Source organism: Apodemus sylvaticus, chromosome 13, assembly GCF_947179515.1.
Source record: "Apodemus sylvaticus chromosome 13, mApoSyl1.1, whole genome shotgun sequence".
NCBI lineage: Eukaryota > Metazoa > Chordata > Mammalia > Rodentia > Muridae > Apodemus > Apodemus sylvaticus.
In genome coordinates, this window is record NC_067484.1 from 22,630,463 (window position 1) to 22,644,919 (window position 14,457).

The 14,457-nt window shown below is 46.1% G+C and overlaps 1 protein-coding gene across 1 annotated transcript in view; it reads right to left on the bottom strand.

The window, feature by feature from the left end:
- The window catches only part of Myo5b (myosin VB), a 313,010-nt gene extending 298,919 nt beyond the window's left edge, over positions 1-14,091 (bottom strand). Inside the window, exon 1 of the mRNA XM_052155754.1 lies at positions 13,667-14,091. Coding sequence (XP_052011714.1) covers positions 13,667-13,693 — 27 coding nt within the window. The 5' untranslated portion in view covers positions 13,694-14,091. The remainder of the gene's footprint in view (positions 1-13,666) is intronic.
- Positions 14,092-14,457: the final 366 nt, after the last annotated feature.

Consider the following 14,457-nt stretch of genomic DNA (forward strand, 5'->3'; position numbering starts at 1 on the left):
AGGCCTGCCCCGCTGCATAGGTCAGGTCTGAGGTGACTAGCAGGCCTCAAAGTCAGGACCTCAAAAGCCTACGTGCTCTGTGTGCCTGAAAGAAGACAAGCACACTCTAAACCCAGTTTCCCCAGGATGCTGGTGCTTTGCAAAGCTAGAACATGCAACTGAAGACTGGCCACGCAGCACATAGTGGATAAACATCCAGAGCTCCCATCCCCGCCTTCAGGCTCACCCTATGCTGTGTTACCCAAGACTGGGAGTTCTCAACCAGTGGGTTGTGAGCTCTTTGGGAGTCGAACAAACCTTTCACAGGGGTCCTCTAAGACCATCTGAAAACACAGATATTTACACTATGATAACAGTAACAAAATTTTACAGTTATGAAGTAGCAGTGAAAATAATATTATGGTTGTGGGTCACCATGACATGAGAACTGTACTTATGAGTCTCACTCAGCATTAGGAAGGTCGAGAACCACTACCCTAGACTGTGGCTTTCCAACAATGTGACCATGTCCTAATGATATGACATCGCTACCTGTTACTTTATCCCAATAAACCTCTGAAGGTTGTATAGATTTTCATTCATGTCTTACAATTCACTGAATCCTGGAGGTCAAGTTTAAGATCACTAGGCAGCTGAGGAACCAGAATTCAGACCCTAGTCTAGACCATTTCAAGGTCTAACCTAATTCAAACTACATTATACTTTTGTCTGTCCTCTTTCTTCCAGAGTACTTTTTAGAATTGTAATAAAGTACACAAAATGTAAATATTCAGCATCACTGTTTTTAGGTGTAAAATTCAGTAGCATTTACGTGGTCTCTAACTGAAATCAATAGGCGCATTATTCTCATTCACTTTACAGAACCCGCTCAACTCTCTCTTCCCCTCCCAGGGACCAACCAGAGTTCTTCCTCTCTGTGACTATGACTATCCTAGGTGCCTTAAATATTAAGTCATATCATACAATATGTATCTTTTTATAAATGGCTTATTCTACTTTACAAAATGCCCCCAAAGCACACCTTGGTGCAGAATGGGTTGGATTTTAAGGCTGGTTATATCTGTCTGCCGCATGCTGTTGGTCTGTTTGTCCTTATAAATGACACCCGAGTGGCTTCCTTGGGGGTCAGTGTGACTAATGCTGCTCTGTATCCTCCTTTCTTGTTTTACTATCACTCATGGTCACTACCCAACACCCTGCCGGGCACAGCAGGGACATTCTTTCATCTTTCCAAAGACCATCTTAGGATCCTAGGTCGAAAGTCTTTCCATTTCATCTTCAAATCATGAGATACTTACTGATGCTATTATGCTTGTCAAGATAGAGGTAGATAATTATATGAATCTGCATCTACTTATATATACATTGAAGTGGACCGCAAATCAGTATAGCCATGAAATTCTGTGAGTTTCTAAATTTCTAAAGAGATCACAATTGCTATATTCAGATGACTATTCCCAACAGCCTCACATGCCTCACATGGTTATTGGACACTGAGAATATTCAAATTAACAGTGACTCCAGAATCACAGCTAGCAAGAAGGCACACAAAACTGGTAGTCACGGTCAGCAAGATGGCTCAACAGGCAAAGCACTTGCTGAGGAAGCCTGACTCAGACCTAAATTCTTTCCCTGGAACCCAGAAAAAGATGCAACAGAAAAGAACTCCACAAAGAGGTCCTCTGACCTCCCAGTCAAGTGCTTCCCCATAAGACACAAATACACAATAGGAATTCATTTAAAGAAATAACCCCAAGGGTCAGACATCATCTGCAATGGCAGTCCCTCAGTAAATCCCTGTCTTGTCTAGTCTATATTTAAATAACTTTGGATTAATTCTAGAAAGTTCACCATTCAAGCATGGTGGTGCTGCCACCAGAGAGGAGAGCGGGAAGCCTGCATCACCAGCTGGGACGTCAGTTTCAGAGACAGGAAAGTTGACCTGCATCTTCTACCTCTGCCCTCCACAGTCGTCCTCAAAGAGATGATTTATTCAGATGTGTGGGATCTGGAGCACTGGCATAAAAGCCACATTTTAGAAGCAGTGCCATTATTTTGGTGAATGAGGCTTGTTTCAGTCAAACATGTACATGCAGGGCAAACAGGCTGAGAGCAAAGAAACATTAGACTGAGCAGACATTCGTTTTCCTTATTTTACAAACATCAGCCTCACTAGGGAGTAGAGGCAAACGGAGAAGGAGATTAAATCTGATCAGATGAGATCAAGCAGTTTATCTCCTTCACTGGACTAAGGCTTCCTTAATACTAATTTCACACAACAAAAGAACTCAAAGTCAAAGATCCCTCTGGAGAGACAACTCATCCCGATTCTCACACTGGCTCTATGTTCACCCAGACCTGCACTATATTTGTTGCCCACATGATAAAGGATGGTCTAAATCTTTGGATGGATACCTGATGGGAATTTTCTTCCCTGAAGATTGAAACCAATCCTATTGCTAATATGTCTTCCCTGATTTACCACCGTTGCTTCTAAAGACCTGCTCCAACCAGTCTCACATGAGGTATTAAGATTCATTCTCTTCTACTCTTGCTGGGCAAAATCTATAGAGTCTTAATGCGATGCTTAAGAAGACACTGAGTTCAAGGGACTATGAGACTGTGCCTTTAACATGGAATGACCTACAAAGGAAGATACACACGACCTAAATTATGTGAACCATTACAAGTCAGAATCAAGCCTGTTTCATAAGCTTTCCCATCCACCAATGCTGCTTTACTGCTATTTCAATTTCCATTTTATATTAAGCCTTGGGATGTATGATGGATATATATGTATATATATATGTATATAGTATTATATACATATATATGTATGTATTTCATATGTATATATGAAAAACACCATTATCTATTTTTCTGTCACTGTGACAAAACACAATGACCAAGACAACTTATGAAAGAAAGCATTTAATTGAGGATCACAGATGCAGAGGGTAGTAGAATCTGAGACCATCACGGCAGGAGACACTGACAGCAGGCAACGGAACAGCAGATGAAAGTTTACATTTGATCCCCAGGTGTGAAAAAGACAGAGAGCTGGGAATAGCATCAACCTTTGAAAACTCAGTGACACACATTCCTTCAACAACACCTCTTCATCCTTCCCAAATAGTTCCACAAACTGGGACCTACTATTCAAATAAACCTACAAGGACCATTCTCATTCAAACCACCACATTACAAGAGCTTCCCACTTCACAGACTTAGGCAAATTCCAGAGGAAATGGGTGGGCTTTCTGATCGGTACCTAAGTCAATGCCTGGCCCTGGCATGGCAGAAGATAATGTTAGCGTAAAGGTGGTTGGTTCCTTGTCAATAGGAATGGGGGATTTCAGGTAGAAATTAAACTAAGCCAATGGCATCTGTTGTGTGTCCAGTTTGCCAAATCCTATCTTGGGAGCTTTGAGGATCATGATCGTACGATTCAGTTTAAGTCTTCAGTGGGAACATTTTTTCCCCAATAAACACATCAGACCATTAATTGCATGCACAACAGACAAATTACCTGTGTTCTCAAAGCTTTCAAGCCTATGTTGAGCTCAGGGCACCACAGTCTGCAGCAAGAGCAATTTGCATATACTTCTATAATTTCTGATAATATAATTACAACATTTCTCCCTTCCTATTTTTCCCTCCAAGCTTTCTGCCCCTTTCCCCACTGTTATTACATGCATGTATGGATATGCATATAGATTCTTAAATGTAACCTGCTCAGTCCATATAATATGCTTGTGTGTTTTCAGGACTGTTTGGCACCCATCAACCATCACACAATCAACTGGTGTGCTCACCCCTGGGGAAGGCCACCCTCCCGGCTCAGTGTTTTAATCAGCTGCCTACAGTGCCATGTGTAGCTGAGGTCTTTCCCCTGCCAACCTTGGGATGTCCACAGGTGCCATCCTTGCTGAGCTCATGATGTTTAGGCAGTCATGCTGGTGAGACTATGGGTGTAGCTTCCGACATTGCTGGGAATCACAATCTCACTGCAAACTCCCTGATCAATCTATCTGCTCCCTCTTTAATGTCCCAGTGAGCCTTGGAGTGTTTTGTAGATATCCATTGGTACTGGGCTCCCTCTCTCTGCATTTTGATTGGTTGTGGTTTTCTGTCACAAAGACAAGTTTCCTTAATAATGGGTGGAGACTGCACTTATCTGTAGTGCTTTTATATTCAAGTAACTGATGACCCGACACACAGTCCATCCTCAGACTGCCAACAGCCCCTCCCTCCTTTCTGCTCCCACCTCCTCCAGCCCCAAACGCTCTAGTCTCCCTTTTCCCTCGTGTCCTCATAGTTTGTCTATGTGCCTATCCTTCAATGGTATTTTCCATGTTGCTTCAAAATTCACAAAACTATGTTTGTTCTTCTCTGAAGCACCTTCAACAGTGCTGAGCATTATGGGAAATGAGCTAATGCATCAGACAATGCACCACCTGGCTGGTTGGGGCTACGCTGAGGATATGACTGGGCAGATGGGGGGAAAAGCAGGATAAACCAGTGTGCAGTAATAGTCAGTGTGTACAAAGATAAGCATAGTAAAATTTACCACTTCAAATATTTTCCCCTCTCGCCACACCCAGTGATAGCCAAAAAAAAAGATTTCTCCCTCTTTTCGTGGAGTCTGATCTCCACCCTAGGAGAGCCTGAATTTCTTGGTATCTAAGTTACAGTCAAGACTTTGAATCTCATGCAGTAGGCTCTCAGTGTGTCCTTTCCTCTGTTAGGATTTCAAGCCGCAGCACATTTGAGAGCTACAACGGAAAGCACCTATCAAAGGCGTTCACTTTTCAGCAATGATGGCAAAAGTTAGAGAGTCTATGTCACAAGTAGAATTGTTCAAAGGAAGGCAATAAGCTGAGTGCAGTAGTGTTTGCCTGTAGTCCATGAGTTCAAGGCTAGCCTAGAAAACTTACCAAGACCAATGCAAGAAGGGGAAAAACAAGGGCAGTGAACTTTGAGAGGATTGAGCAGTCAGCCTTATTAACCTAGTGCCGAAATGGGCACTTGTCATTCTCAAAGGTAACAATTTAGCAAATTACCAAAAGTGCCTAATCCACACTGGAGTCTAGGCAACTTGAAGACTGCTTCCTGAGTCCAATTTAAAAGTGGTGGTGCACGCCTTTAATCCCAGCACGTGGGAGGCAGAGGCAGGTGGATTTCTGAGTTCGAGGCCAGCCTGGTCTACAGAGTGAGTTCCAGGACAGCTACACGGAGAAACTCTGTCTCAAAAAACCAAAAACAAACAATCAACCAACCACACTGAATTAGAGGGTGTTTCTGAAGTGTTTTAACACATCTTTTGCCGTGTTAATGCTCTATCAGGGAATACTCAGGAGCCTGGTGTACCCCTGGGAAGTTCTCCTCATGCACTTAAGGAGTCTTGTCAGAAATTATCAAATCTTACACCTTACATGAAGAGTAAATGCTTATATCAACCATCTGCTGGCCAACAGACAGGCAGCAGGGCACACTCTCAAGCATCTAAAGACATTTGGCGACAGGCAGTGATGGCACACACCTTTAATCCGAGCACTTGGAAGGCAGAGGCAGGTGGATTTCTGAGTTTGAGGCCAGCCTGGTCTACAGAGTGAGTTCCAGGACAGCCAGGGCTACACAGAGAAACCCTGTCTCCAAAAAAAACAAAACAAAAAACAAAAAAACAAAAACAAGCAAACAAAAAGACATTTGGCTAAGGGGATGGGTGGGGATGGTTTCCAGGAGTCTTTGGAGACTTACACACAAATCAAGGTTTGGATGTGCCACTGGAGGGACAGACACTGCAGAGAAAATAGCAGAGCAGTGGGTAAACCCCTGCTTTAGACACACAATGTAAGCCTAGGATCCCTCGCTTATTAAACAGGGGTGCTACATCTTAGTGCTGTTGAATGAGCTAATGCACAGTGCAAAATAGCTTGGCACAAAGTACTCAATAACAACTCTCAGGACCAGTGAGGGTCCCCCTCCCCCCAGCAAGGCATGAATCAGAACAAATGAAGAGGAAAGTAAATGCCAGGGTATTAACTTTAATAATTTTGATGCTGATTATTCTGGTTTTTGTGTTTTCTTCTAGAAATGAAGTCATTTAACAAAAAACAGCTAGGAAACTGGAAAAACAAGGAAAGGTGTTTATGAACATGGAGCATATTAAAAGATTTTCAACCTTCCAACGAAAGTCAACTTTAAGGCATGAAACTCAGTGCAAAGATTTAAAAAGGGCAATGACCAGAGTTTGGGAGGGTGAAGAAAGATGGAGGATGCTGGCCCAGTGAGGAATGGCTACAGTGATGCCAACCACTTCATCTTCAACAATGTAATCTAAAGAAATGTGATGTGTTACAAGCACTTCCTACAACACAATAGCAGCTTTATTGTTCATCAAAATGAAGACACTTAAACCCCCTGTATATCTACTATAAGGGACAGTGGTTAGAATAAAAATGGCCCCCACAGGCTTTTTGCTTGGCCACTGGCAAGTGGCACAATTTGAAAGGATTAGGAAGTAAAGGAGGTGTGGCCTTGTCAGAGGGGATATGTCACTAATTGGGAGTGGGAGAAGGGGGGGGGGCGCAAAAGCCCATTCCAAGCCCCAGAAGTCTGTCTCCCTACCGACAACAGCTATGGATGCAGGAGTCGCAGCTCCTTCTCCAGCACCAAGTCTGCCTCCATGCCACCATGATGACAATGGACTAAACCTCTGAAGCGGGAAGCCAGCCCCGAGGAAATGCTTTTGTAAGAGTTGCCTTGGTCATGGCGTCTTCACAATAGAACACTAAGACAGAAGTTGGTACCGGGAGTGGGATATTGCTGTGACAGACCTGACCGTGCTGCTTGCTGGCTGAATGTGGATTCTGGGACTTCGGATGAGGAAAGGGGTTGAACCATTAGGCAGGGCAGTGGTGCTATAAGAGCAATATAGAATATGATGGACCAGCTCAAAGGTTTCAGAGGACAAGAATATTAGTAAGTGATCTAGCGAGTGTCCTTTGATATTTTGGTGAAGAACGTGGCTGCTTTCTGCTCTTTTCCAAGAGAGAGAGAGAAGGGGGGGGCAGGCTGCTTTCGGTCCTTGACCAATGAATGAATGAATGAATGAATGAATGAATGAATAAAATCAAAATCAAAAATCAAACCAAATCTCCCTGAGGCTAAACCGAAGGGTTTAGGATTAGTGGTAGCTGCAGAGAAGATTTCAAGAAAGCCTTGTGGTTATCGATCTGCAGAAGAGTGGGCACTAATAATGAAAAGGAACAAGGGGGGCAAAGAAAAATATAAAATGTACAGTTTACAGAGAAAAGGAGCACCGGGAAGTGCAACGGAGCGAAGTTCAGTGCTTAAGGAGATGAAACAAACAAAACTTACAGAGAAAACTGATAAAGGAAGTAGTGACCTCAGGGTAAGACCCATCCACCTGAGCCTCCAACTTGTAAAGAGAATTAAAAAAAAAAAAAAAAAGCTTAAGCTATGAAGAAAACAATAGAAAACAGAAAAGCTGATGAAAATATATTGGAACAGGGGGTAATGTTCCAGCCCCAGTAAGCAGAAAAACTTGGCAGCTTCAGCCATGTGGTTCTGGCTGAAGAGGCAAGGATATGGGAAAGGAGTTATGGCACTGCCCCCACCACCACCACTCCACCCTCCCCTCCTGTGATTCAACTAAGCCACTGAGGTCAGCTATGTGGCAGAGGAGTCCCAGCATGGTGGCCCCAGGAGGCCATTACATGAAACTATGAAGGTGAACCCTGTATTGCTTTCAAGACCCCAAGATTTTGGAGGTCCCAGAGCAGAGCCATGGAATACCTGCTGAGGAAAAACATAGACCCAGTGTAGACCCAGCCCAGGAGAGAGGTGTGCTATGGTCACCAAAACTAAAAGGAGTCAGAGATCTGAAGAGAGCTTTGACATCAGACGTGGAGCCCTGAGCTTGCCCTGCAGGTTTCCAGTCCTGCTGTGGTCCCGTGTTTCCTCACTATGTCCCCTCTCCTCCCTTTGGGAATGCTAATGTACCTTCTATTATATGTCAAAAGTACGTGTTCTGCTTTTCAATGTTGATTTTACAGGAGTTTACAGTTAGTTCAGCCATCAGCTAATACCCAGATGCTGAGTGGACAGGGAAGAGTTGGGACTCTGTGTGGGATAGTGCTAGTAGTCACTGGTATGTTATTTTGGTTGTTGAGAAATTTATAATAGCCTTCTTCATCTAATATATTTCTGTGTTATATCTGTGTAACATATGCTTGTTTCTAGCTAGAACAATTTTTACTTGCCACATTTTTTTTCTTTAAAAAAAAAAAAGGTCACTTTGAGTCTCAGAAAAGATTTTTAACTTTGGACTTTTAAAGAGTGTTGAGACTGTTATAGACTATGGGAACTTCTGGAGTTGCACTAAATGCATTTTGTATATGACTACCAGACTATGGGAACCAGGGAGTAGAAGGTGATGGTTTGAATAAGAATGGCCTCCACAGGCTTCCAGATTTGAATGCTTAGTAAATAGCACTGTTAGGTGTGTCCTTGTTGGGGCAGAGGTGGCTTTATTGTGTCAGTGGGGATGGGCTCTGAGATTGTAAAGGTCCAAGTGAGGTCTCCTCCTGCTGCCTGTGGATTTGGATGTAGCACTCTCAGTTACTTCTCCAGAACCATGTCTGTTACTCCCCACTACAATTTTACTCTTATAAAAGAAAGCATTTCTTTGGGGCTTGCTTACAGTTTTAGTTCCCACCATTATCAACATGGTGGGAAGCATGGCAGTGTACAGGCAGACATGGCACTGGAGGAGCCTTACATCTTGATCCAAAGTCAGTAGCAGGAAGAGACTTGAATTCTACACTGGGCAGAGTTTGAGCACTGGAGACCTCAAAGCCCACCCCTGTAGTGACACACTTCCTCCAACAAGGCCACACCTACTCCATCAAGGCTACACCTAATAGTGCTGTTCTCTGTGGGCCAAACATTCAAACACAAGAGTCTATTGGGTGGGGGCCGAGGGGAAAACCTATTCAAACCATCACACCAGTGTGGAACCTATTTACTCGAAGTATAGGGAAGTGAAAGGAAAAGTTACTTCCATAGATCACAGGAATTCTGTTTTGCTTAGGAGTGGCATTCCTATCTGAACTCTTAGTAAAGGCTCCAGGCTCAAAGTTGACACTCACAAGGTGTGTCAGTCAACAGGACAAACTCTTAGCAGCACTCAGAACGCCACAACTACAGCTGAGGTGCTGTCCAGAGGCAGAGCTCTTGCCTAGCATAGGCAAGACCTGATGTCCCCCACATGAATACATGTGTGTATACTGAGTTTTCATTAGACGGCAGAGATGCTACCTGACAGTTAAAAGCTAAGAACAAAAGGATTATGCAAGAGCACTGCCCTAACTGTGCTGGTCTCCCAGAACCTCTGCTGACTATAAATCAAGTAGCAAACATAAAGTGTCATTATTTAAAATAACTAAAAAGCAGTGTTTACATTTTATATCCAGAATAGTCCTCTAAAGGTTATGTTACTCAGCCTGGGGGAAAGAAGTTATGTCTAGTTTTAGATCAGGCTCCTCTGAAACCATCAAATCCTATTCCCCGTGCCAGCACATGCATGGGCTGCCTTTAGGCCCCGTGCAAATCAAGCCCACATAGTCTTTTCTAGTGGCTGGAAATCAAATCACTAACATACGTCATATAGAAAGCTGCTGCGACAACGGAGTCCATTGTCCACTTCCGCTTTCCCTAAGAGTCGACGAAGGTGACTCACCTTGATGTCACTCTGAAAGCATCCAACACTGAGTCTCTTTTCCCATACTCACTACAAAGAAAGCAATTCCTCAGAGACAAGGGGCTGGGTATTCTAAAAACAGGAGTGTCTTTGTTAATGAGACATGCCCTTCACCAGTGAGAAAAATCAGTAACATCCCTTATGCACACACTACATAGCATATGACCCTAACTGAAGAGAGAGAAAGGGGAGGGGAGGAGTCTTTGAGTAACCAGAAATAGGCATACACTAAGTTACTACCAGAACTGGTTAATGCCTACAATACTCCAATAACATCTCCCAACTAAGGCAACAGATATGATCAATAAAGGGTTACAAAATTTCCATTCTAAACATTTAAAATGAGCTGTTGGCACGGCAGACAATCATTTCCATCATACATTATATATTAAAGTGTGTGTCAGCCCAGTGTTTGACACATCAGGAAAGTGGACTGTTTGTTACAAACAAAAAGGGAATGTTGGATATTTCAATAATGTAACGAAATGAACAAACCATCTCCCCGAGAAACGGAGTGTGTTTGTGCAGCAGGTTCTGTGATTTATGGCCCGTACTCGGAATCCCACCTGGCACGCAGGGCTACAATGGTTAGAAAACGGCCTGATTCTCAGACATCAGTGTGAGTGCTTTCCACTGCCGGGAAGACTAATGGTAGCCCAACAGAAAACCTGGACACTACCCGTGTGTAATGGTGCATGCCTTTAACCCAGCACTCAGGAGACAGAAGCAGGCCTGGTCTACACAGTGAGCTGCGGGACAGCCTGGTCTACACAGTGAGACCCAATCTCCAAAACAAAAAAAGAACCCTTGGAGGCTAGTGCTTACACACACACACACAATCACTTTGACTTAAGATTCAATAACTTTATAATAACTTAGAACCAGAAACCCACTAACAGTGGACTCTGTTCATTTTGCTTTAATTATGCTGAACCTTCACACCACTGAGATACTACTTTTTTTTGTAATATTTTTATTTTCTATATTCTTTGTTTACATTCCAAATGATTTCCCCTTTCCCGGATCCCCCCTCCCCATATGTCCCATAAACCTTCTTCTCTCCATCCCTTCTCCAATCACCTCCCTCCTTTTTCTCTGTCCTTATATTCCCTTCCCATGCTAGATCAATCCTTTCCAGGATCAGGACCCTCTCCATACTTCTTCATGGGTGTCATTTGTTATGCAATTTGTGCCTTGGGTATTCAGGGCTTCTGGGCTAATTAATATCCACTTATCAGAGATTGCATTCCATGTGTATTCTTTTGTGATTGGGTTACCTCACTTAGGATGATATTTTCCAGATCAAACCATTTGCCTAAAAATTTTGTGAATTCATTGTTTCTAATTGCTGAGTAGTATTCCATTGTGTAAAAATACCACATTTTCTGTATCCATTCCTCCTTTGAGGGGCATCTGGGTTCTTTCCAGCTTCTGGCTATTATAAATAAGGCTGCTATGAACATAATGGAGCATGTGTCTTTATTGCATGCCGGGGAATCCTTTGGGTATATGCCCAGGAGAGGTATAGCGGGGTCCTCCAGAAGTGTCATGTCCAGTTTTCTGAGGAACCACCAGACTGATTTCCAAAGTGGTTGTACCATCTTACAGCCCCACCAGCAGTGGAGGAGTGTTCCTCTTTCTCCACATCCACTGAGATACTTCTTAACTAGTTCTAGGAACTGGGGGGTTTTGTCCATAGATGGATAACTCAAAAGTACACTTGAAACACTTCAAGTGCAGACTCCTACTGACTCACCATCCCTGTCAGCATGCAGTATATTCACTTCTAACTAAAAATCAAATTGTTTCCCAACAAATGATCTACTTGAAAAGAAATTCAGTATAAATGTTTTGTCTTTTGAAACTAGATCTCCAAAAACTCAGTGTATCCAGTAATTCACTAGCTTCGTGACGCAGCAGTTAAATACTGTCTGCTCGGGGACTTCAGGACACGCTGTGTGAACCTGCGAAGCAACTGCTCATCTCTTGTATTCACAGTTGCTGGGCTTGCTGTCAGGGAACAGCTCTGAACACTCTATCCGGCTCAGGTTGTTTTTCCCTGCGTCACTGGGTTTCAGCCTCCAGACCAGGTTCCTGACAAGCCTCTCAGCTCCAGAGTTGCCAAGTTGGAACTCCCAAGGCTCCTCCCCAAACTCCCACGGGTAAAAGAGGTGGGGTGCTTTTCCTAAGCTGGTATTACTGAGGAGTTCAGCCCTGGCTCGCACTTTCTCCACCCTCTCACAGAAACTGGTACCTATCGTGCTTTGGGGGTCCCTGGTGGATCCAAAGGCCATTCAAACCAACGCAGAACTGGCCCCCAACCAAGTAGCATCCTCTTGCATAACTACTAGATGAATGTTAGCCCTTGCTGACCCGGACCGGGTTTGAAAAAGGAAGAGAATTAAAGATTTCAAACTGAGATGGGCGGTAAGCTCACGGAGCTGAAGGGCTCCCCCATGCGCTGGACACTAGGTAGCAATCGCCAGGTGAGGATGCGGAAGTCCCTCTTCCTACCCCGCCCAGACCTGTCCTCCAGGCTGGCGAAACAGGAATTGCAAACTCGCCTACAGGACTTGAGTACACACAGAGCGTTTGCATACACACAACCCTCTGCACAGAGGCGTGCAGGCAGGCAAGACTGTCAAACAGGTCCCAGCCACCAGAAAAGACGAACAAGAAAACCAGACATCAGGATGTACGAAACTTAATTTTTTTTTTTTTAAGGAAGAAACGGACGGGTGATTAAAGGCCCTACGGAGTTCACCTTGTCCCCCGGACCAGGCAGAAACCAAATAGGCAAAGGCAACGAACGCCTGGGAAGCTGCTGGTCACTTTAACTACAGCACCTGCCGTGTCTGTAATCTTGGAGCAGACACTCCGGCTGCACCTGTTTCCAGTCCTGACCACCCCCTACTCTCCATCACGCACATGCGCACCCTGACCTTGAAAACAAAACCTGAAAATCGACACTCCAGCCCTGGTCAATAATTACTCCAACCTGCCCTATCTAAATACCTGATAACCCAAGGGCCGCTTCAGAATGCCCATTGTGGGCAAATTAAGTAAGGGCTTCCTGGGGCTGAAGAGATGGTTCCACAGTTAAGAGCACTTGGTACATTCCGCTCGCGCCTCTTGCAGAGGACCCGAGTTCTAATCCCAGCACCCCCAAGAAGGCTCGTGGCCACCTGTAACTCCAATTCCAGGGGCTCTGACGCCCTCTTCTGGCCTTCTAGGTGCACTTATAGACATGCAAGCACACACAATAAAATAAAACTAAATATGTGTGTGTGTGTGTGTACATATACAATTTCTTAAAAGAACGTACTTCCTTGGGATCCTTAGAAACAATATCTCTCTACTCACTGCCTCACGCCTCCTTCAGGCTCTGTGTCCCTCCCACACAGGGGCTCCTCGTCCCTCTTCACTCTCAAGTTTAGGGTCCCTCTGGTTGCCTCGCGCTAGAAGACAGGCAAACGAAGAGGGCTCTCGATCCTGCAGAGAGCCTGGAACCGGGTCCACGAAATAGGAAATGGGGTCGCCTGTCAGGTGCCTCGGTGGAGGCTGGTGTCCTACCCCGGCTCCCAGCGAGCTAAGACGCCCCTCTGGTTCCAGGCTCTCAGCAGGAGATCTAGACCAGGAGAGGACAGAGAGGGAAGGGCAAAGCGTGGGACCGTACTGCGTCGCTTGGTCTGGGGGACTCTGCGGGGCGGCCAGTCGAGGCGGCGCGCTCCAGGAACACCCAAACTTTCTCTGCCATCCAAGTTAGGGGTGCCGGGGACCGAGGCCACCGAGACGCTGGCAGGGGCGTCCAGCAGCGGCAGGGAAGGTGGCCCTGAGACCCCGCGCCGCGCCGCACCTGTGCCCCGGGCCCGCACTCACCCGGCTGTAGAGCTCGCTGTACGACATGACCCCGCGGGCCGGGCCGGAGCCCCGGGCGCCTCGCGGGACGCTGGGTCCGGGCTGAGCGCCGAGGCCGGGCTTCTCGCTTGCCCCGCGATCTCAGTGCACGGCTGGCGCAGTCTCCCCGGACCGGTCCCAGTTCCTCCGCGCTCCTTTCTCGGGTGGACCGACCCACTGGCACTGACGCCCGCTCGCACCGGCCGCCGCCGCGACCTTTACTCCCTGGGCGGCTGCAGCGCCGGTGCGGCGACCGGGAGTGGCGGGAGGGCGGAGAGAAGGCGCGCCGCTCTCCCGGCTCAGGTACGGGGAGGTGACGCAGACGCCCGGCCACGGAGGGACGCCCCGCGCCTGCCCGCGGGCGGTCGCCACCGCCTTTAAGCCCTCCGCGCCCCCGCTGCCACCGGGTCCTGGGGCGGGGGGCGGGGCCGGCGAGGAGCGGCGCCCCGGGAGCCGGCACGCTCCGCCCCCTGCTGGCCGCGGGGCGAACGCCACACAGGTGCGGGCGGGGTGTCGCACCTGCCGCCACAACACCTGGGCAGAGGTGGGCAAAAGTGCAACGGTGACTTTAAAAGTGGGAAGAAAAGTAACTAAAGAGTTAGAAAGCTATCTGCGGCTGGAAGGTCCTACCTATGCGTTTTCTCTCGATTTTATACGCTTGTATTGAACGTTTTTCCATTAATAAAACCTAATTATGGCCGGGTGGTGTTGGCGCACGCCTTTAATTCCAGAAGCAGGCAGAAGGTTTGTGAGTTCTAGGTCAGCCTGCTCTA